Raw genomic sequence first — 24,572 nt, forward strand, 5'->3', positions numbered from 1 at the left:
AGCTGATTTAGATTGCTATAAACTAACATTAGCATCATGTTGAGCTGCCAATGGTTCTTTTTGAATTGCAAAAGTGAATGGAATACGAAAGAACTGAATTTTCCCAACTTTACCTTAAATCAATAGCTAATAAGTGGATAAAATCTGGACTGAATTGACTGTTGCTACCAAAGACACATCCAGCTGGTTTTGGAATGGATAAAGCTGGTTAATGTTTAGAAAATTCTAATGTTTTTAATATATTATTCTGAAACATTTTGAAAATCAGTGGACCGGGTTTGTGTTATTAAACCAATCAAATTAAAGTAACTCCATTAAATTTGCCAAGAGGAGTGTTCCTATATCCAGACAGAATTAGCTTGTCTGTAGCTACAAAGTGTGTAGTTGAGTTGTATTTTATTAAATTAAATATAAATGAAGGAGTATGGACACATTTATTTAGAGAAAATCCCAAATAAAGGAAATCTTGTGTTGCTCTCCTATTTCAAGTTGCATTCAATAATCAAATGATTTTAAAAACAATCAAGACCATGATGATGAGTGGATGTAAACTTTTGACCAAAACTGTAAATGTACTCGGTTTATGTGTATTTATACCAATACTTAATAAACAACACTGAAAATAATATAGATATTAAGTGAATATTTGGAAGGGTAATGATGGCAAAAAATACTGAATGTGAAATATAGTAAATAAATGATAGTCTGAATTGACTAAACTTAGCATTAGCATCTTTGAGTTAGCCTAGAATGCTACTACCATATTACTTTAACAGATATTTTACGAATTAAACATGTAAAAGTTGTATTATATGTTGATAGTTACCAGTTTGACGTAAATATTAGCACTAACATCCTGTTCAACAAATGGGAAAATGATGTGGTTGCACTCTCGCTGTAGCATGCTAGTAGATGCTAGCAGTCACCACGTTAGCATCGTTAGCACAAATTACATCTGCAAATAAAGTCTGTTTGGTGAGCTTGAAATAAATTTGATGTACTTTATTTGACAAAATATGGACTTTGTACTGTAATGACCATCTTTACATATATACTGTACACGTACTAAACCGCATAACTTCGATACATTAGTGGTTTTCAGTCGGCTCCTTGTTGCAGAATTAAACACAGAAATCAAGACGTGTGGAGCCCCTTCTACATCTAGATGTCCAATGACAAGCACTTTTGTTGCAGATCAATGAGGAAATCACCAACTTTCCTCCAACATTCACTCAAACAGCAACTGAGGTCAGAAACAAAAAGAATCACCAGTTCTTTAAATAAACCTCAAGTAATCTCAGCAGCAGGAAAATGAAATGTAAAAAGCAGAACAAAAGTACTGCCCAAACTTGAAGGAAACTCATCTATAATTTTCAAAACTAGAATGATGTAATACTTTAAAACAACAATAATGCCATTTTTTTTATGTTATTAGCCAGAAAACGGACCCAAAAGAGGTAAGAAAACGTCATGCACAAGTGAGATGTGTTTGTGTCGTTCAGAACAGGCTGGACCTTTTCACACAGTCACCTCTTAGAATCATTCACATAAAACCCATTTGTCTATAATCCCAAAAGGAAGCGCTCTGAGTTGGAAACCGGACAGCCAAAGCCATCGCAGGAGTCCTGCATTTCGCAACAAACATTTGTCGTCATCCAAAAGTAAAATTAGTTCAGAAAGTTTCTGGTAAAAGTTGCAGAATGTCATGAGGAAGACAGAAGAGCCTGATTCAGGAATGTCATCAAAAATAATGCCGCTGCAGATTCTGATCATTAGCATTAGCAATTAGAAAGTGTCTCAGTTTAAAAAAAACCCAGCATTTACCATTTTTTATTATTAAAAAAACATTTAATCATGTTTTAAATTGAAAAAAAAATCTTTTCAAAACAGCAGCACAAAAGTCCACCTTTTAATTTGAGTACATTTATTCAGTAGAGAAAACAAATATTACAAATTAGAAAACGTTTTAGTTTGAAGCAAATGTTGGCTTTAGATGAAAATATATGACAAATTCATGCCATTTGAATTTTCATAAATAAGGACATTTTAAGAAAGTAATTATTCAACCCAATTTATAACAAACATATTAAAAAGTTAACAAAAATGTATATGTTTTTGCTCCAGCTGTGTGGAATATTATTGAACAAAACATAAAATTTCAGTTTATGCTGCTGCAATGAATGATATTTAAGGCTTTCTACCAGGGCTGCCAATAAATGTAACTTTTAATCACACGAAAACAATAAAACTTTGAACCTTTCAATTAAGTTAAATAAAATCATCGTGGCTTTCAGATTAGATCTTTTCTTTAAATTATTTGGATCAAAATAAGGCCAATTTAAGGAGGAATCTAGAAACTAAAGTAAATTAAAATATACACGAAACTTCCTGAACATTTTAGTTAATTTCACAGAAAACCTTGTAAAGTTGTTTAATTTCTCTAAAATACAAAAGAAATGAAACTTTAACTCGACATTGCACATTCAATACTCCTCGGTGCTAAATGCTCGACTGTGTTAAACATTAATGTAATGTAAACAACCAACAGAGAAATGTAAAAAATGAAATAAAAACAAAAATAAACATCTTTATATTCTACTGAATATGGCTCAGATGGTTTCTGTTTTTTTTTTTTTGACGAATACTGCAAACGCACTTTGCTTGTGGTGAAGGATAAATTAATCTGTACACTTTTTTTATTTTGTTGGATATGTTGTGAGTCACATCTTCCTGCTACACGTTTCTATGGAAACGCCTTATGATTCAGGACGAGCCAATAAAAAATCACAACAGGTTTCGGTTTGATTCAAAGTAATAAAGCTGCTGGGAGATCCCAGACTCATATTTCCTTGTTTTTATCGCTGATCAACAGAAATACATCAGCAGCTCAGGTCATTTCCTCCTTTAAGCCAGGTGTCTTAAAGTATGGCAGGCAGTTTTAGCATAAAATCAGTTTCGTCTGACTATCCGTAATTAGAATCCAGGTACCTAAAAATGCATTTTGACTAAACTGAAATTCTGACTATAATAATTCAAGATATATTCAATTATATTTTTCAATTCCTTTCAAAATACCTCAAGTTACGTCACTGGGTTTGTCATTTATTTGTAATTACAATTCAAGATACTGCATCTTGAACATAATTAAAAATAAAATGTTTAGATATCTGAATTAAGAATTGCCCCCTTGTGCTACACTGTAAAACAAGAAGCGTAAATTTCCGGATTAATCTCGGAAGCTTTCTAGGAAAAATACAGAAATTTCTGAGCTTGAAAAGTTAAAAATTTGCCAGAAAAAACTCAGAAGTTTTGAGATTAATTTCAGATTTTTTGTAATAATCTTGGAAACATCTGAGATGTAAAAGTATAAAATGTCTGAACATTAATATTTAAATTTCTTGAAACTTTCTGAGGTTGATCTAAACATTTCAGTTTTTTTCTAGCTACTTTTCCAACTTTTGGAGCTCATAAATTTCCTTGTTTTTTCTGGGACATTGAGAAACATTATTTGCTTTCAGTTTCATTTGCAATATCTCCCATCTAAAAATACATTTATGATATTTTTAATATTTGTGTTATTAGATATCTTTAGAGTTATGACTAGTCAGAATAAAAAGTGAGACATCTTAAATTATTTTATGACTAGTCATAATTTAATCGTTCATACCTGAAAGTTGTTATAATTATTGTAATTAATTGCATTTGTTGGTTTAAAGCTTCCTTACAAATCAATAACACAATTTACACTAGCCAGAATGTATTTACTAATACATCTAATCCTAAACCAACTTCAGATATTTGAAATATAAGTGTATTGAAACTGATTTTATGTGAAAACAGCCTGCCATATCCTCACCTTTCTACCCTGACAGGTAAATAAATCAATGACGATTTGCTAAGAAAATAGTGAATTTGACCCTAAGGAATGGGTTTTGTTGAAACAGAACAGCTAATATATTTCAGGTTTTAAAAAATGTGTTAAAAAACAAGCAACACTTTAGAATATTTACATTTCAGGCAAAAAACGGATTAATTTTGCATTAGTGGTCCAAAAGTTCAAGCTGTAATCAACACCTACAGACACCCGCAGTACAAAAGTCTAAAAATAACCTTTAATAACGTTTATCTTTTATTGCAGTAGGAGTAGTATACATCTAGGATGCATAAAAGCTTGTGTTTATTAATCCCTGACTTGCAGTTTCTCTAAGGTTTAATAAATCAGAGATTCAGACGAGGCTCTTTGTAAGTCAGGACATGGTTATAAAAACACAATTATGCTTTTAACTTGGTCCAAATCTACAGTAAGTCATGCGTCAGAAGCACAGAGCAGCCTGACCTCAACAAACAAAACATTTATCTCGACTCCATGCAGGGAGTGATTTCCACTGGTTTGGAAATCATAATCACAAAAAGAGACATATACAGTCTGCTAAACTCTATCAGGATTTTACCTGAAATATAAAATAAATGTTCAATATGTGGAAAAAAAACACCTAATGTGTACAGTTTCTCACCTTAAAGCCTCAAGAAACACAAATTATTTAAACATGAGGTAATTTTTAAATAAAAGTCAGCCAGAAAACTGAAAATGGTTTATTTCTGGGTGTCTTAGTAGCATAATGATCCAAACTTATTGCCAAATAAACACTAAAATGGACAAAAATCAGCTTTTATATGTCTGCAGACCTAATGAAAAATGAATAAATTTGTGAATTTCAGCTTTCTTACAGAGCAAAATGAAGCTGCTGCAATAAAAGATAAATTTTTCTAAAGGTCTTCTCAGCATTTTACCAGGGGTGTCTGTACATGTGGATGATTTCTGTTTATAACGTCACAGACGAGATCAGCTTATTAATGTCTGCATGTGCACAACTGGGTGAAAGGTCAATGTGTTCGTAAAACAAACAAGTTCAGTCGTGTTGATGATGTTGGTTTGACTCCAGACCGGATGGACGGCACGAACAGGACGACCAACGCAAAATGAAACCTAATGTACAGATGAGCTACATTCAGTTTTTTTAGTTTGTTGTTTTGCTTCAGAGAAGATTTGTGGTAATTGTTTCACATCAAACATGTGACCTCCACTTTGGCTGTTTTGACTCGTATGTAAAGGAGAAAGGTAAATCCTACAGCACGCTTTTGTTTAAAACATTTTTTAAAAACCTTCTCTGATAACACTGTCCGTTGTTTCCTAGAAGATCTTTGTTTGGGAGAAATAGAGCGCTGCAGTTTGGTTTCTGTACTCGAGTCATAATGAGCTATGACTCATCGGGCGAAAACAGCAGCATGTGACAGACAGGTTTGAGTTCACCTGGAAATCCAACCTGGATTCATGAAACGGTGGTTATTTGGATTAGATATGACACCACAACAGTGTAATGTCTTTGGCACACAGGTTTATGGGATAAATATTCTGCTTTGATCGCAATCCTGATCATTTTCCAGACTTAATATAGTTGCAAAATATGACCAAAACAACTCCATTACAAGACGAATTGCACTTGCAATTGTTAAAAGTTAATCAACCAGCACAACCAATAAATAGAATAAATAAATATAAATAAATAGTCGAGCGTTAAAATCTCTGCTGCAACGCTGCCGCGTTCGGAGGCAGTTCGTTTCCTGGTTCTCCTCTGCACCTGCGGAGTGAAATCTGGCACAGGTGTGACACTTCCCTCCCGGTTCCTCTCTGCTCCGGGCCGGTGCAGAGTCCAGAGTCCGGCGGGAGAGAGCGACGGAGCGTCAGCGCCTCAGACGGCCGTCTCCAGGTCTTCGTTGGTGCCGGATGACGTCTGCTGCTGGGAGCTCAGGAAGACGGCGAGCTCAGAGTCTCCTGCTGCTTGGTCCACCGCCGTCTTCCCCTGTTGATAAACAACGAGGATTGGAGATTAACTCAACGTCAATCTGTAGATCATTCAACAAAAAGTATGTTGAAACCAAACGTTTTCTCACTGTCCGACACAAAATCAGAAAACATTTTCTTGTTTTATTCTGCAAATTTCACTTTTTTTGCATGTTTTTGTACTTTGATTTGAGTCTCACTTTAAAAAAACAGACTTGTTTTCTGGCAATAAGTTAATGTTTATTGGTGACCAGAAAATGAACTTTTTTAACTGTTAAGTCACATGCCCGTTACCTAGCAACCCCAGCAGAGTTCCAGAACATTTGACCAGCTGGTTTTATCGCTCTATCAAGATCAGGAATGTCTTTAAAGGGAAGATCGTGGCAGAAAGTTTTGATGAAACTTTATATTAAGAACTTCTTGAATTTAATTAAAGTGAAACATCTTTTCGCTTTGACCTAATTTAGCAGAATACAGATAATTGATAGCATAATATTTCAAAACACAACTGTAACCTTGAATGTTCTATTCCTAGAGTCTAGATCTGATTTGATGCGTGTGACTTACTGCATTCTTGTTAGTTGTGCAGGAGGCTCCACATTTGCTTTTCAGAAATGTACATTTGTGTCTATTTGCAGCTATTTTCACATGCTAGTGTAAACATTGCGTTAGTGGGAGTGGCCAGCAGTAACTTAATTGAATTTAACATGACAAGAGGAGCATAATAGGTCACCTTTGACAATCCCCCATCCCCCCAAAAATGTCTATTTAATAAAAACAAAACAACTTTTGCAGCTGTGGGGAAACTTTCAGCTTGTTTTTTTTTTACTGTGATCCCCCTTTGTTTCTGCTCAGCAGCTTGCAGGTGTATTGTAGCACAATGCCAGGAAACAAAGACATCAACAATGATTCTTTAAAGAAGGAAGTGTTCCTGTACATCAGTCTAAGAAGGGTTATAAGGTTATTTCCAAATAATTTGATGCGGAAGTCCATTGTTTACAAGTGGGAAACATTCAACAGCTGCCTGTCTTTGCAGGAAAGGGTTTCTCAGGGAAATGGTATGAAAAAAACCAAAACAAAACCAAAGTGTGCTTCCCCGCCTCAGTTAGCATCTTCGGTTTCTTTTTTGATTATAAATTGCTTCCACCACAGAGTTTATATTTTAGGATTTCAAGCTAAACCAAAATCAGGTTTAAATGCAGAAGCACAGGTTGAGCTGAATTTGACTTATTTTTTGCAAATAATTACAAACTACACATCAATTTTCCCTTTGCTATATTAAAACAAACCATATTTTGCTGGTTTATTTTAAAATGAAACATCATGAAACTAAAACTGAGGCTGCACCAGAAGTTAAGAGAGACACGCCCTTACAGTCAGCAAAGCAACTTCTGGGTAACTCATTTACATGTCCTGTTGATCTGAAGTTATTCAGCTGGAGTTACTGAAACTGATTCATGTCTTTTCATTTCTGCCATTTCATCTGTTGGTTACCTGGAAGTTTGTCTTCCCCAGCGAAGCGCCGGCCTCCACCAACATCCGACACACCGCATGCTGCTTCTCTGAGGCGGCTTTGTGCAAGGCGGTCTCCCCCCTGCAGACACAGGAAGGCTAAGCTAAATATAACTGTGTGGTTTGATAGTCGACGACATTAACAAGTAGACAACAGTGACGCAAAACTGACAGAAAACAACAATTAGCAGGACACAGATTGGTTTCTGGTGTGAATTCACACAAATGTCCAACTATAAATATCTTACCTGGGTCAAATGCCATTGAATAAAAAATGGACCGTTTTCAACACATTTTTGACATCTAACCACATTTCCTGTGAATGGAGTGACTATACATGCTGGTGAGAAACATGCTAGTGGAGTTTAACATCAGCAAATCTTCATAATTAATACACAACGTGAACATATTTTCCAACCTACTTGTCTCTGTCGGTTAAATCCAGGAGAACTTTTGAACCTGCAGAGTAAGAAACAAATAAATTAATAATAAAATATCATAAAAATCATCTACATTATCTACCAAATGTATTAGAATAAAGTCCAGTTTCTCACCTTGCTGCAGGATGAAGCTGACCAGATCTGTGTGTCCGTTCTGGGCAGCTAGATGTAAAGCAGAACAACCGCCAGAGTCTCTCACCAACAAGCTGACTCCTCGACGTACACTATCCGTCAGCTGGACAGAAAATATGCCACAATGTAAGTAAATCTTCAGGTTTTATGCAGAAAGTGAAAAAAAAATACGTTGAAATCACATGCCACTTTTAAGAAGTGCTTTCAGGCATACTTTGGATCATTGCTTTTAAATTTCTAATCCAAACCTATAGAGGAACAATCCAGAGTCAGAGTGATGGACTCAGACCTGAACCTTCAGAGTCACATTAAGGCAGTTACAAAGTCAGCCTTCTACCAACTGAAGAACATTTCCAGGCTTTCATTTCCGGCGTATCACCGGGTTAGTGCCAAGCCGTTCAGCAGTTCACTGCTAATCTGGAACAAGCTTTCAGAAAACTGCAAAACAGCTGAAACACTGACTTCAGCCCACCTTGTTAGAGCTGCCTTTGACAAGAAGTAATGAAACACTGATCAACATATTTGATGTGTTGGTGATTTTGACAAAATGTTATGTTTGTTGCTTGTTTCATAATTGAACACTGAATGATGCAAGTCTTTATATTTGTTGCTGCTGTTACACCTGAATTTCTCCTTTGCGGGACAATATTTCTATATCACTTTCAACTGCTTTGTTGCTGAAATATGCAATGCAAATAAACTTGATTTAGAAAAAAGAGGAAGTGTTTATGAGAAACCGGTGCAGTTTAAGAACCACAAACTTTCGAGAAACTGGAAACGGATGGAACACCCAATGTTGCATCAACACCTTTAACATCGATTAAAATTCAAACCTGGCCAAATCGACTTACGTTCAGAGAAACATTTTGTAAACAGATAAGACAAATATTGAGCCACTGAGCAGAAGTATGTTTGGTGGAGTTTTAGGTTGCGTTCAGACTGCAGCTTGAAGTGACCCAATTCCGATTTTTGTTTGTTTTTGCTATAATGCGACCGGTAGCTGATTTTTTCATGACATTCTGAACAACACAGGTCGGACATTTTTCGACCCAGGCCATTTAGATATCCGATACATATCTGATCTTTTCAAATGTGACCTGAATCTCAGAAGATCGCATTCATCCAACCTGAACATCATTGATACTCGACAAACGTCACTATTCTGAGTCCTGATGCTCGCAAGCGGGAAGAAAATCAACAACCCGGCAGACCATAATGAAGATTAAGTAGTTACAACTTCAAATGTGTAAGCTAAGTTCTACCGTTCGCATCCATGTTCACTTCCGCAAACGCTGAGCACCACTTCTTCTTTTTTATGGCGGTTGGTAGAACCCTACTGAGCACATTATGTGACGTTATTGCGCCCTCTACTGCGCATGCGGGACACTTTCAGTCGTTTGCAGTTCACATTACAGATCACATACAAGCCGCATGTATTTGGAAGTATGAACGACCACGCAAAAAAATAAAAAAATAAAAATCTCATTTGACAAAAAAAATTGGAATTGGGTCACTTCAGGCTGCAGTGTGAACGTAGCCTCGGTCAGCAACACATGGACTCATCCAGGACAAATCAGAGTGAAACACGGCCTCTGCATCCCAGAACTGATAACTCAAGTTTTTGTTTGTATTATGGATCAAGGAGCTCATAAATGCTGTATCATAGTAGCTTTTAGCTAGCTTTGTTGTTGCCATAACATAACCACTACTCTCTCTCTTATACACTTCCTGGGTCTGCTGCTACTTGGGAAAGCAAAAGTGAAACTTGTTTTGTGCAATGTCATCTCTGCCTCACCTGCTTCTGGTAAGGCAGCTCAAAACTTTGTTCTGACGAAATTAAAAGAGCTGTGTGGAAATTATTGGAAGCTAAACATTTAAATCTAATCTGGACAAATATACGAAGTGGGCAGAATTATGAAGGCACATGACTGTTTCAGATAGCAACATGATCATCAAACCTGGAATAGTTTTCTCAAATCTCAACTAAAATACAGTCAAACAATTGTGGACTAAAAGCTAGCTTAGGGACCGGAGACCCAAAATTCAGCTAAGACAAGTCATGTAAGATGAAGCAGGTAGAACTATGACACATAGATTTAAAGAGAAGTTTTATAGGAAGCTTGTTAAAAATAACTTCATATTCAGAGATTCAGAGTTTTGGTTTCTGTATGTATGGGTTGTGTTTTTATAAAACAAGGTGATTTATACTTCAGTTTACAATACAAAGTTGTACAAAAACAGAGAAATATTTTAAATTATGGAATGAAAAATGTGTCAGACTTAATTAATTTAATGACTCACAGGTGCTTTTGTTTAATAGAAATCCTAAACAGACTGGAAAACCCTGTGGATCATTCATGCAACTCTATCCTAACGTAAACGAACAGGCAGAACTGGCTTTAGAGTTTTTAAATCTTTTTTTTTTCCCCAGTGGAAAGTACCGTACCAGTAGAAGATTTCCAGTACTGGCAGCAGTTAGAAGAGCTGCAACAAAACACAAAAACACACAGCGAAGTCACGACAAGATCTCCTCACATGATTTCTGGAGAATTTCATTAGAAAGAGAACATGTAAAAACATCTGACTCATCGTGATTTAAAAGGTTCAACAGATCCAAACCTGTTGTCTCAGAAATAAACCACATGTCTGTCTGACTCCTGGATAAAATGTGTTTCTAAAAGTGGCCTCAGCAGCACATTAAAATGATTTTATAGGCACTAAATGATCATTATCTACCTGGAGGTGGCACTAGATAATTTTAATGTTGATGCAGAATTGCATAATTAAAATGCAAAAACATCCAGAAAGTAAAAGAAATAAGTTATAAATTGAGTTTATAAGTGGTTTTTGGAGCTTAAAACACAGAAGAAAATGTGCAGAAATTTCCTTTTTAACCTTTATGACGTGAAACTGAAAGCAGTGCAGAAAAATAAAGAGTGAAATGATTAGCAGTAACAGAGAGTTCAGGGAATTCCTGACTGTAAATAACTAAACTTTGCTCCAGGGTTTCCTTTTTTAATGAGACAAGTCCAGGCATGTCTCAGTTAATTCACCAGAAACAAGCAGAATATGGAAATATTTTATGATTCTGGTTAATGCGTCACGATTCAAAAATAACCTCTTGAAATTATCTTGATCAGTTGAAACTGTTTTAATGCATAACGAGTTGATGAAGGGAAAAGCAGTAACAAAAAGTAAAACACTCAGATTTTTACTTTGCAAAAAGTCGAGTGGAAAAAATATGAAAAATTCAGAAAAGTTTACATTATTAATTTATTACATTTTAATGATGTTTATTCTGTTCACTGAATGTTTTTGCCTTTTCAGATTAATTTTCTTGAGTGGTAGTGGTTTTGTTTTCAAAAAAATCTAAAACTTCACATATGTTACACCATAAAACTATATGTTTGCTATGTAGGTTTGGATTATGTCATTATTTAATATGGTTGCCATGGGTTACCTTGTTCATCAGGTGTCAGAGGAGCCCTGAAAAAAAAAAAAACCATAAAAAAGATGAAAAAAATTTTCATTAAATGTTCCCAAGCAGCAAATCTGGTTATTTTAAAAAAAGAAAAGGTTAGCATATATTATTTTTACTCAGGCTTTCCTTCCAGTTGTGCTATATTAAAGTGATACTGGAGGCTCTGTTGTGTTGCCACGGCAACCCCTTGGCATATTTATGCAATTTTTTAATCTATTGTTAAACTTTTGCATTGGTGAGTGCAATTAAATGTTTCTAATTACAATAAGCAATAAACAATAATAATGATATAAAAAAAACAGCAAAGGCAAAGAAAAACTCAAAGTCAGCATTTCACAGGCAACATAAAATGACATTCACAAATACTTTTCAGATAAAAATTATTTTCCAGGCTTTAATTTTCAGACTTTTGTCCATTTTGGAGTCATAACACAGAAGGTAACCATGAAGATAAAACAGATATTTCTACACTAATTCAATCCTTTACCATGATTGAATGGCAATAAAGTTTGATAATATTTGTATTTTTCTTTACTTATACAGATGTGGAAATATTTAAACACAAACCTTTTCTAAAATTATTAACTCTGAAAGTGCCTTAAAAATGTATTTCTCTTACCAAAAAAGTGACCCATTAAATAATAATAATAAAAAAAACCCAATGTATTACAAATCTGTCATCTACTGACATCTGGTGGTCAACAAAAGCAACTGCAACCACATTTAACGCCTCAATGTATTCAGACCTCATCATTAAAACATTCCCCTGCTCTGAAGTCTGAAGCATTAAACTACTAAATAGTACTAAAAAATAAAACTTTTTTAAAATGATTCTAAAAAAGTTGCTTTCTTACCCTGCAGCAGGTTCAACCACCAGATCTGGCATCCCAGCCGACGACGCCTGGCTCCCCACTGGTCCCTCATGGTCCAGGATGAAAACCTCGTCCTGACATATTTCTGTCACGAAGTGAAGATGCTCCTGCAGAAAACAGTCAGAGTGAAATAAGAACCTGTTCCCACCAGGTGTGGTGACGTCTGACTGCCACCCTTACCTGAGCTTTGTCAATGCGATAGAAACGATCAGCTGATGTCGCTGAAATCATAAGAAACAAAAACAAGTTGCTTAATAAGATTATACAAAATATTAAATGTGTTTTTGAAACTCACAGTCCAGGAAGCTCCAGTTAGGAGACAGCCTACTGGTTGAACTGGTTATGGGGACGCCTCTGATTTCATCCTGCAGGTAAAAAAAATAAACAAAAAATCAAAAACAAACTATTTTATTATTGAACTAACAATTAAGAATGCATAGATAGATACAGTAAAGCTGTTTTGCATAGTCTTTTCCGGATAAAAACACACAAGGTGGAATAAAAGTAAGCAGAAAAGGAAAGAGTAGAGAACATAAAGGCATCAAAGGAAGCAAGGATGGGAAGGAAGAACGAATGAATGAGAAACAAGAAGGATGGAAGGACAGCATTTAGGAAATGAAATAGGAAATAATCTCTGTAAATATAAGTAATTTTTTTAGAATCTGAAAAATATATAAAATCCAAACTTTTCCAGACAGTATTGAAACTCTAAGTTTAAGAAGCAAGGATATGAAGCTGGGAAAGATGTTTGGGAAATTTTATATCTTGTATACTTAATATTCAAAACAAATTTGTAAAAAGAGAATATAACTTAAAGGTGCAGAGATTAAAAAAAAAATTCAGAACGGAAATTATGGAACAAACGAGATAAACTAAATCTCTCACTGCATTTAAAAGAAAGTTTAAAAAGTCTTTATGATGAATTATTGGATGTTTTTTGTGTAGTTATTAGTTTTCTAAGTTAAAGTCTTTATATAAATAGGGGCAAATATTTTTTCTGCTCCTTTTCATTAATGATTTATTTTAGTTGCTACTTGAACTGTTCATGTTTACTGATCGGTGAATTAAATAAAAACTAAAATGAAATGAAATCATTACAAAGAATGCAACATTTTTCAAATGAAAGGTATAACAAATCAAAACCTAAAAATAGAGCTGGGCGATATGACTAAGAGGTAAAACCTCAGTATTTTTCTTACAGCATATCTGAATTTTATTTTTTTAAATTAATCACAAAAGAAAAAATAAATATTTCAAACCTTCCTTCTGTGATTTGTATGTTAGAGGTTTAGAGAATTTGTATTAAATCACGAGAATAAAGTTATAACACTAGCAGAATAAAGATGCAGTTTTACCAAAATAACTTCTTAAAATTACAAGAAGAAAGTTGTTTAAATGAGGAAAAACTCTTGTTTTTTTTTGTATTGGACCTCTCATAAAATTATCACTTGATTCTTCTAATATTTATATTTAATTCTAGTAATATTAAGACTTTATTGTCATATTATTTTGACTTTATTTTCTATTCTTATATAAAAAATGAAGGAAATCATAGCCTGGCTTATATTTTGTTGTAGAGTTTAGCTGAATTCAACATTTAAATAAACAGAAGCTGTAAAACAAAATTGGCAAAAAAAATCCAGATTTTCCAAAATTTTAATTTTTAAAAAACAACAATTGGATTTATCACCCAGCTCTACTTAAAGGCCCAAATGTCTAGAAATATTCCCTAACTCTGTCCCTCTCCAAGCGAAGTACCTGGTAGTGCACTCTGTGGCCAGTAGATGGCGCCTGGTGTAAATCCTTGCAGGCACAGCAGACAGGTTTGAAGGTTAGCAAGCAGCCGAAGAAGAAACAAAACACACAAACTTCCACACATGTTAAAGTCAAGAAGCTTCCAGCACATGAGGCAACCAGCTTAATAAGCAGCGCTGCGCTCCGAGGTCGCCGACCCGAATATAAATAACCCGGATCACACAGAAGAAGAAGAGGAAGAAGCAACAGAAGAGGAGAGAGAGCAGACGGCGATGATGATGAAGATGAAAACTTGCCTCTTGTAATCTGTCGATGTAAAGTCTGCAGGTCTCCAGGTCACAGTCGCCCCTCACAACCACAATGCCTACTGGGATTGCTGGGAAACACAACAAACACAAAAAAACACATTAAATTACTTCCTCTTAGCGCAGTGGTGTCCAAAGTGCGGCCCGGGGGCCATTTGGGTCCCCAACTGGTATTCAAAAATGATACAAATTTGGCTTTTAGATCCAGATGGAGACTTTTAATTTGTAATGAGGGTAAAAATTACCAATGTAATTTTCTTTTCTTGTGTTGTACATTGAAGTACAACAAAAAGTATTTTTCTAACCAAGTTTTAATAAAAGATTGTTTCTTAAATGTGGCTAAATATAGCAAGCATTTTGGAACAAAGTGGCCCAAATCCTGTTCTTATTACAGAAAATAATACAGTTTAACACAGCAAACATGCAAAATCTGCTACCATGTATTATTACAAATGCAAAGAAAATAAAATTGCACATTTTTGCCTCAAGAAATTGAGAGTAATCTCAAAATGTTTTAGAAAAAACTTGGAAATTTGCAAGAAAGAGGTTGTTGTTTTTTTCTTCTAATTTTTCTAGGGGAAAAAAATCCTGTAGATAGAGTTTTTATATAAAAAAAACTTTTAGAAAATTTTCTTTTAAATTTTTGTCTAGAAAACTTCCAAGTGATTTTGTGATTAATCATAAGATTTCTGAGTTTTTGGTGAATTTGTACTCAAACTGCTTTATTTAAAAAATGTCAAGAAAACTTGTCAAATTTTTCCAGAAAAAAATCACAAGTTTTTTTTTTTTACAAACTTGTGATTAATCACAAAATTTCTGAGTTTTTTTTTTGTGAAAATTTACTCAGGTGTTCAAATTTTTCTTGAAAATATTGCATTTATTTTTTTTTTTTTAGGAAAATGATTATTTTAACCGGCCTTACAGATGTCTCGCAGTCGTTCCTTGTCGTACTGCAGCCTGTCGTACTCCTGCAGGCTGATCCGGTTCACACGCAGCCGCAGACGGTCCGGAACCGCATGAGGGCTGCAAGGGAAGAACATGCCAGTGCATGTACGTGCACGCGCACGGATCAGACAAGCTGGCAGCGCACACATGAAACGGAGCAGCGACCCGGAAAAGTATTCACATTTACAACCACAAACTTCAGTCTGTTTATTCAAATTGGGAAAAGGAAATAAAATCTAACGTGGTTTTTAAATGTTTTTATGAATAATAAAAAAAATATTAGACATTTTCAAACTCAATCTGGGTTTTTTAAAATAATGTTTTATGGATTTTTAAGAACAAAAATATTCACCATGTTTCTGCTCATCATGAAACAAAGATGGCCTCCATTTTTGCAGTGTGATAAAAGTTTTTTTGTTGTTGTTTTTTTTACATTTGGACAAATGTGCATAAAAAATTTGGACAGGACTTAAAATGCATTTAAATGCTGCAACTTTATCATTTTAGTTTATGTTATGTTTTATATTTAATGTTGATGATTAATCGATTAAAAATTGGAACATTTCACAGATTCTGTATTTAACCATTTCAGCCTTTTTATGCACTACTAGAAATACATTAACTATGCAACCCCCCCCAAATAATTCAGAAAATAAACACTTTATTGCGTAACACAAAAACAAAGCATTCCTTTAGTAAACTCTTGATCTTTTATAGATTAATTGACTAATTTTTGAATTCACTCATTAATTAATAGCAAAAGGTCCTTAATAGGAGTTTATTTTTTAAAATGACTTTTTAAAAAATCTATTATTAATTGATTAATCATGATTAATTATTGTTTCAGTCGAAAATGCATGAATTTAATATTTGAAGCTCTAGGAATAGCAGTGTGTGTTTTATACACTCACCTGAAAAGGTCCAGTTAAACACCAAAAAACAAAGGAATGTTTTGTGTATTACATTTTACCTTTCACCTTAATTCAGTTTATGTCATCAAATGTCATATCAAGGCACTTTGTAAAAAAATAATTTCAGAAGTTTCCACCTAAGGAAACCCAGTGTTGAAATTACCTTCTATTTTTTAGGAACTCAGTTTCTAATCTTTTAAATGATGAAATAAAGTCTGGGAATGTAGATACATTCCCTGTTTCCACACTGCAAAAACACAAAATATTACCAAGTATTTTTAGTGCAAGTATCTTAGTACACTTCAAACAATACAAAACTAACTTAACAGTGACTTTTCAGCCAGAAATAGGAGCTTGTTCAAACTAAATAATTCCTTAATATTGATAAATAAGTTATAGTTTCACAAATTTTTTAACCTATAACATTTTCAGAATGTTATCAGTGCAATAATCTTTATAATAACTATCTAATTAAGTGACTTCATGAGTAACTGGGGGTTTATATTTGTAAAAATATTGAAACCTATATATTTTTCCACTTCACATTAAGCTCCACTGATGTTTATGGTTGTAATGTAACTTCAAGAGGTTTGAATACTTTAGCAAGGCACTGTATGCATTTTGTATTTACGCTCACAGGCACACACAGACACTCACAAATCACAACTAAATCTGACAATTTTGCAACGTTTAGTTCCTGCTGTCTGGTTCTCCTCTTAGTTAGAGCCTTAAAAGATAAAGTCTGACTAACTGGAGGCTGTAAAACGTTTTTAAATCTAATTCAGCAGCACAATATCAAGTCTGAGCTCTGGTGATGTTTCAAAAGATGCTGAAAAAGAAACAAAAAACCATCGGAAACTGTCCCTGCACCTCAACATGTTACAGAATTTTAAAAAACAACTCACTTTTATTCCTCAGATATAATATAAATAGGTATTTTTGTATGGAAAGAGCAAAGACATCACATTGAGGGGAGATCTAATAAAAGCAGAGCTCACAGTAAAATTAAAGGGACGACAGCAGGAAAAAATAAAGACGAGGCAGAAGCACACTGAGAAGACGTCAGCATGCCGCCAAACACTTCCTCGCTTTAGTAAACACTTCCTGTACAAACAGACACTTACATTCAACACAGCACAGCAGTTTGACCCATATTTGATGCTTTAAAAATATATATATACAAAAAACCTGCTTTACGTTTTAAAATGTGTACGTTTTCCCATCAAACTTATGAGCTTGTGCTGTTGCAACACAAACATTATTGTTTTTAGTCATAAAAGAAACATTTTCATAAACTCTAAAGCTAAAATTGGTCTTTTTGTACTAAATTCTTCAATATTCTTCTGGTCTAAACACGTTTTGATTCTTCTGAACTGATTAAGACAAAACAAACAACTAACAATTATATTAGTTATCAAATAATCTATCAATTATGCTGACGATTAATCGGACAAAAAACGCAGATTTTTTAATCAAAGCTTAAAATGTTGGAAATAAATAATTCAATTGCTTTTTTAAATAGCAAAATAAACATTTTATTGCCTAAAATGTAATCACATAGTGTAGATTTAGTATTTGTAGACGCAATGGACGCATCTGCATCTATAAAATACTTTATCAACTTGCGAAGCTAAACTATGTCACTTAAGAAGTTCTGAGTAGAACCTAGAAAGTTTTTTATTTATTTAACTGCAAAATTTATATAAGTTCTGAACAGTTCTGGCCTAATCACTGCTCTGAGCATGTTGTTCCTTCAGCAAATGGCTTTTTTTAGAGTTTGTACTCCAGTTAACGATTAATTGATTAATAAATTAGCTGACAATTATGTCAATTAATCACGATTAAATGATTAATCTAATTAATTGTTTCAGCTCTGCAAAGAAAATGCACAAAAATAAACAAAATTACACCAGACTGTAATGGCACCACAACATTCAAATCTACCAGAATGTTTATGGTCACATTTACTGTCATAGATAAGCACAAATATTGCAGAAATAATTGTATTTATTTCTAAATTAGCAAAAAGAACAAAATCTTTTATTGTTATTGCAAAATCCTGGTGAGACTGATAAATGTGAAAAGATACTTAATGAGTGCAGAAATGGTTATTTATTGACATTTTAACAGTTTTTAATGGATTTTATCAAAACATTTTGGTGCAACTGGCCCTTTAAGAACATTTAAGATCTTAATATGAGTTTGACACCTCTAATATTTTGTGACAAATCTCTTAAGGAATTATCTTATTGCTGCTAAAATACTATTTTCTGTTTACCAAACTGTTAATTGAAGTGAGTGCGCTTAAACTGAGATTCTTTTTATTTCAAATTCTGTAATGTTTATTACCTGGAAACTAACCCAAAAGGTTTTCCTCGCTGAAATCCCTTCCTCAGATTTGATCAGATTTGACTTTTGCTCAGAACATTATGATTAGCTAAAAACTAAACTGTAGAAAAAGCTGCAGTGATTTCCGTGACACGGCCTTCAAATATGGGCCAAACTTGACGGATAAAACGTGACGGCACCTTTTCATTCGCGCCGACGTGCACAGAGACACGCGAGCGTCCAGCGACAGAACAGGGGTTAGAGGTACTTACACAGAGAAGGAGTCGGGGGGAGCAGAGAGGCGGCGCAGATCAGCTGCACACACCTTCTGAATACTACAGCCGCACAAACGCAAACAAATACGACAAACACAGGAGAGAGGACGGACGAATGGAGGTGGAGAGAGGAGACGACAAGAAAGAAAAAGAAAAGGTGGGGTAAGTGTGTTGGACGGATGAAGAAAATAAGAAAAGGATGGAGAGGAGGAGGAAAAGATGGAGAAAATCCCAAAAGGTAAGTCGACAAAACATTGATAGCACAGTCCCATAGCAGTGACACTAAATACTACAACAAGAAGCTAAAGTCTCTACTCTTCTTTCTACCACAAAAGGCTGGGCGATCAACAGATTTTATCTTTTGAAAATTACATTTTTGGGGGGAAAATCTGGATTTTTTTCCACTAATGTGCTCCCTGGGTTGTCGGCCATCTTGTATGAGAAGCGTGTTTTTCCGTTTCTATTCATTATTTATTTATTGTTTTTCCGTTTCTATTTACTAGTTGACCTAGTTATTCAGGTCAATAATTATTATTATTATTCAAATAATTTTTAAAATTAAAAATAAAGCTAATTTTTTTCCCCAGAATTTTGACTTCTGAGATCAAAAGTCTGAATTTTTTTTTTTCTCGAGTGGCCCCAAAGTGTTTCTGTACGGTGCTGTATTAGGGCCATTTTAGATTAATTTCTGATAATAAACTTAGAAATATTTAGATTCATTTCAGACATTTTCTAGAAAAAAACTAAGCAATATCTGAATTTCAAAAGTCAAACATTTGCTAGAAAGAACTCAGAAATGTTTAGATTATTTCTAGAAAAAAAAAACCCAGAAAATTTCTAAGTTCCAAAAGTTGAAAAATATTTACTTTCGAAACTCAGAAATGTCCCACTTTTTTCTAGAAAATTTCTGAAATTAATCTCAAAATCTTTTTTTTTTTGTCTCCAATGCCCCTAATGTGCGGGTGTACTTCTGTACATAATGTTACAGGAATAAAGTTGAAATAACACCAGAATAAAATCTTAATATTTGCAGAATAAAGAAGTAATTTTATGAGAACTCGGACACAAAAAATAAATTGACTAAATATTAATTACCTGAGCTTTTTTTTCTCCAATAAAACAAGTTTTTCCTTATAGTTTTAAGACATTTTTCTAGTAGGATTTAATCTTTATTCTACACTAACCCTCACAGAAGTGATGACTGAAATAAAAGAAATTTTTTTAAATAACGTGAGAAAAAAAGTTTAAGAAATCGAAAATCGGATCAAATATAAAAATATCTTAGACTTTATTTCTCGCCCAGCCCTTCTGCCACATACACACATCTACTGTAGCTCGCTACGAAAAGCAGAAAATAGACTCACATTTACATTTATATACTAAATACAGGGAGAAGACAGAGAGTGTTAAATCCTCAAAATGTCTCCTGATCTGTAAAACCTCCACATCTCTAATGATTTCATTTATTCAAGCACATGTCCCTCCTTTGACTGGGTCAAATCTGCAGAGCGACGCTGAGAGCAGTGAACTCACCAAACAGATTGTGTGACTCGGTTAGTGTGAGCTGCAGCCCGGTCTCTCTGTAGCAACACGGCTGGCCCAGTTCATCCGTCTCAATCTCTATCTGTGTGTGTCGGCGTGTGTGTGTGTGTGTGTGTGTGTGTGTGTGTGAGAGGAGCTGACTCACTCGTTGAGCAGCGGCACCGACGTGCGTCTCTTGCTCTTCTGGACCATGTTGGCCTGATTTCGCAGGGAGATGCGCAGAGTGGAAGGAGCCAGTCGGCACGGCTCGCCGTCCACCTACACACACACACACACACACACACACACACACACACACACACACAACATTATTATTCTTCAAGACTTCCCTGTAAAATAAAAAACATTGCAAGTAGAGACACTCAATATATGACATCACTATTTTCATCATTACACAAATATTATATTTTGTGAAAATATAATATTTTGGAAGGTCTAACTGCTTTTGATGCTTGCAGCGGATTTATGTTTTTAGCAGCTGAAATGTTAAAGCTAAAAGAAAATTGTGATGACAAATTTAATTATAGAAAAAAAGAACTGTATTGACAACACAAGTTTTAGAAATTGTATTGACGTTCTGCAGTCCTAGTTTGAAGTTTAAATAAAATATCAATTTATTGGATGGATGGATAGAAAACAAAAGGTGGAAATTCAGGAAAATTTAAATGCATCATCTTGCAGAGCAGGAGAGAGAGAGAAAGGAATAGAGAGAGAGAAAAAGTGAGAGAAAAGGAGAAAAATGGAGAGACAAATGGGAGAGAGAAAGAAAGACAGAAAAGAAGGGGAAAAGTAGTGAAGGTTAAAGACAGAGAGAAAGAAAGAAAGAGAGAGAGGGTGAAACAGAGAAAGAGAGAAGTAACAGAAAAAATAATCAAATTCGTATCCAATTTTTTGTCATATGTTTCACACATTAACTCATGTTTTTTTAGTGGCCTAAAAGACAAAAAAGGTATAAAAATGTGTGAAAGAGTTTTTAAAATCCAAAAGAAAATAATTGTGACTAAACAGGCATATATTGATCCAGACCATCTCAAAAGATTACAGGTTTTTAGTCAGTTATTAATATAACGTGGTACATGTTCACTAAATGCTTTTATTTTCAGCTCTGTTAGGGTTGAAAAACAATAATAATGCTTCATAAGGTTTACTGTTAATAAAACCTGGGAAGTAATTAAACATTAAATGACTCAGAAATAAGAGACTTTAAACAAACTGTATTTTCACAACGGTGACACCTGCTGGTCATCACATGCAACTACATCCATGTTGGTTACCTGAACAGGTACAGTCTTGTAAGTGGTGAGAACGACTTCTCTGCACTGGTGAAGCCTCTCACCGTGACCGCCGACCTGTAGCGCCGCCTGGTGGAGGACACAGACATGTACGGTTTAGTAGAACATAAAGGTTTTTCTGTCGGCTGATGTTTTTTAGTGTTTTTCTCACCAGAGAGGCCATGGTAAAGCCGATGACCTCGATGCAGCCGTCGTCGTGGCGCTGCGGTTCAAAGTCTCGGTGGTCTCCGGTGTTTCCCCACGGCATGGTGCCAGCGCAGTACCTGCATGTCACACATCAAACACCAGCAGCTATGACAGTCGTCTTCATGCACCCAGAGAGGAAGCTGCTCTTCTTCCTCTGAGGACAGAAATCATCTCCAAAGATATGAGAGTCAGCAGCAGACGGGTCGAAGCACTGAACCCAATTAACAGAGAACACTTCTAGGATCCTGCTCTGGTTCAAGAGTCTCATCGTTTCTAAGAGGCCTCAGCAATCAAGTGGAAAAATCTCATTTAGAAAGTTAGAAACATCAGATGTGTCCTTTTGCATCAAGAAATAAAAATATCATAAAAAAATTAGTAGCAGAAATTAATAAACGTTTCCTAAAATCCTATAAACTTGTAAATAATTAAATCAATATTTAATTGATTTAAATAATATGGATTATTAATTTGCATCAATGTATTATTTTTTATTTATTTTAGTGCATATTTATTTTATTTTACTTTTTTGGAGGTGTTTTGCACTGGTATATGCAAACACTGTATGCAAAAATATCAATAAACATACTAATCAGAAATATATAATATAATAATGGTCTCTTTCATGAAAAAAATGGAAAAACTTGTTTAAATATTGTATTAAATATTTAATGATTCTGTGCTCATTAAATAAATATTTCTGTATCAAGCAAAATAAAAAAAATATTATCTGTAATGATTTCAGTAATTTAATAAATACATTCATTATTAGATACAAAACTAAAAAAAATTAAATATATAAAAACAATTAATAGAGCATATAAACATTAATAAAAATATGTGTACTTGATAATAAATAAATGTATACATTTATCTATTATTTAAATGTTCAAATAATAAAGTTAATGTGAAAGCATGCCAAAATGAATATTTATTCTACTTTAAAAGATTTAATTATAACTTTTATTTAATTATTTTATAATGCTGTGTTGCAGCACTTCCTAACCAATATAAATTGGAGATTTTTTTGTTTATTTATTGTAATTATTAAAAAAAATTTAATGTTACAAAATAAAACTGGAAGAGATACATTTCTAAATTCATTATATATAATTTTATTGTGTGATTTAATAATAAAATTTGGCATTTTGTTTTATGTTTTACAAATTTTTCCAACATAAAATAGAAAGAATATTGAATTTAGTGTACTTATTTAAAAAGTTGCTATTTTTCTGAATATTTTCTGATTTATATTTTGTATATTAGGTTACAATATACACATATGTATCCTGCTCAGTAAGTACACATCACTTGTAATTACACATTATTGCCAAGCTTGTTCATTTCAGAAAAGGTTCTTTTTAACATTTAAAATTCATAAACTGAAGCTTATGTGCTGTAGTCGAAGCCTCACTACAGAAAGTTTTCATCTTTTAGGTGGAGTTTGCATAAAACCATTTGCATAAAAGGTTAGATTGCCTTTTATGCAAATGTTGAAGAGTTTAGCAAAATTCCAATATAGAAAATATTTGTAAAACCTTCGATCAGTTTGGATGCGTTTGTGACCGACCCACCTGGGAATGTTTAAAAACACGATGCACTGAAACTTGAGCTCCTGGATTTTGGGCGTTAGATCCGTTCCATCGCACTGCAGAAAGCAGAGAGCCAGAGTCACGCCTGCACAGCAGAACCACGTCCAACCAGAACCAGAGACCCGCCTTTTATTTTGACAGGGCGCTCAAACGTTAAGCTCACTTCCTGGTTTCTACTGTCAGATCACACAGTAGGGGTTCCTAAACACCAGTAATTGGTGCTGTGAAATATTTTTAATTCAACTCATAACAAGAGATAATTGAACTGTTATGACTGTTAAAGCAGCAGAGATTTAATGTTTTAGCTGTGAGGGGACGGGGATGGTTTTATGCTGATGTTAAACACAGCTGAAGTCAGAAGATTACATAAACACCTCGTGGGCATAATTGTGACGCTAATTAATTGATTTTAATAATTTATTTGAAGCGTTATTTTACTCCAAGCTGGAGTTAATGTGGAGCATCTGTAAAAAAAAACAGTAATGGCTCCCATTGGGAACAATAAAGATGGCATTAACATCGACTACTACGCTTGGATTTAGTGTCAAGAGTAAACACTCTGCAAAAACATTAAATCTTACCAGGTGTTTTAGTCTGGTTTCTAGTGAAAATATCTAACTAAAATATATAACTTGTGGAATAAAATAAGGAAAAATATCTGATCTGGACTGAAATTATAATGAATTTGGTCGTTTGCCTGATGGGATCCGTCACATGGAAACCACCCGGTTTAATTCAGTAAGGCAGCTTAATGAATGTGTCAAAGATAACGTGTTGTCCTCATTTCCCTGCTGGGATGAATAAAGTAATTCTTCTTCATTGGTGTCACTGGACAAAACAACCATTTTAAGGGTTAGGACAGGTCTATGGGTGTCATAAAACATTCTTTCCATTTTTTAAAACAAAATTATTCTTAGATAATCAAATTTCGAGCTGTTTTAGGACCTCTTGTCACTTTAAATCCAAATAAGCAGCTACTGGCCACGCCCCCAATTCAATGTTTACACTCGCAAGCGAAAACGGCTGCACACAGATGCTTAATTACACAACCTTACAGCTTTGAATAGCAGAAGTACAGCCTTCTGCGCAACCAACAAGAATGCAGCAAGTGCTTTCTCCATGGTAAGTCAACAACAAAACATTTGTCTTTTCTAGCAGCCATTGT

At 34.3% G+C, this 24,572-nt stretch overlaps 1 protein-coding gene and 1 long non-coding RNA gene across 5 annotated transcripts in view; one reads left to right on the forward strand and one right to left on the reverse strand.

The window, feature by feature from the left end:
- Window positions 1-2,623: 2,623 nt before the first annotated feature.
- The window catches only part of LOC102231869 (diacylglycerol kinase iota), a 71,593-nt gene continuing 49,644 nt past the window's right edge, over window positions 2,624-24,572 (reverse strand). For 2 of the 4 annotated variants that reach the window (XM_023350234.1, XM_023350233.1), the window contains exons 18-34: window positions 23,390-23,463; window positions 21,784-21,895; window positions 21,615-21,701; window positions 20,486-20,598; window positions 18,796-18,858; window positions 15,262-15,362; window positions 14,331-14,410; window positions 14,038-14,082; window positions 12,575-12,644; window positions 12,460-12,500; window positions 12,262-12,386; window positions 11,387-11,412; window positions 10,373-10,410; window positions 7,909-8,029; window positions 7,777-7,813; window positions 7,337-7,436; window positions 2,624-5,861 (exon numbers count right to left, since the gene is read on the reverse strand). In XM_023350234.1, coding sequence (XP_023206002.1) covers window positions 5,751-5,861; window positions 7,337-7,436; window positions 7,777-7,813; window positions 7,909-8,029; window positions 10,373-10,410; window positions 11,387-11,412; window positions 12,262-12,386; window positions 12,460-12,500; window positions 12,575-12,644; window positions 14,038-14,082; window positions 14,331-14,410; window positions 15,262-15,362; window positions 18,796-18,858; window positions 20,486-20,598; window positions 21,615-21,701; window positions 21,784-21,895; window positions 23,390-23,463 — 1,344 coding nt within the window. In that variant the 3' untranslated portion in view covers window positions 2,624-5,750. The remainder of the gene's footprint in view (window positions 5,862-7,336; window positions 7,437-7,776; window positions 7,814-7,908; window positions 8,030-10,372; window positions 10,411-11,386; window positions 11,413-12,261; window positions 12,387-12,459; window positions 12,501-12,574; window positions 12,645-14,037; window positions 14,083-14,330; window positions 14,411-15,261; window positions 15,363-18,795; window positions 18,859-20,485; window positions 20,599-21,614; window positions 21,702-21,783; window positions 21,896-23,389; window positions 23,464-24,572) is intronic. The other 2 variants (XM_023350236.1, XM_023350235.1) reach the window with 2 other exon arrangements.
- On the forward strand, window positions 5,840-12,358 carry LOC111611838. The gene is made up of 3 exons (XR_002754266.1): window positions 5,840-5,925; window positions 7,919-8,052; window positions 12,269-12,358. It is a non-coding gene; the product is annotated as an uncharacterized LOC111611838 (long non-coding RNA).

Source organism: Xiphophorus maculatus, chromosome 17 (genome assembly GCF_002775205.1).
Source record: "Xiphophorus maculatus strain JP 163 A chromosome 17, X_maculatus-5.0-male, whole genome shotgun sequence".
In the NCBI taxonomy this organism is placed as follows: Eukaryota; Metazoa; Chordata; class Actinopteri; order Cyprinodontiformes; family Poeciliidae; genus Xiphophorus; species Xiphophorus maculatus.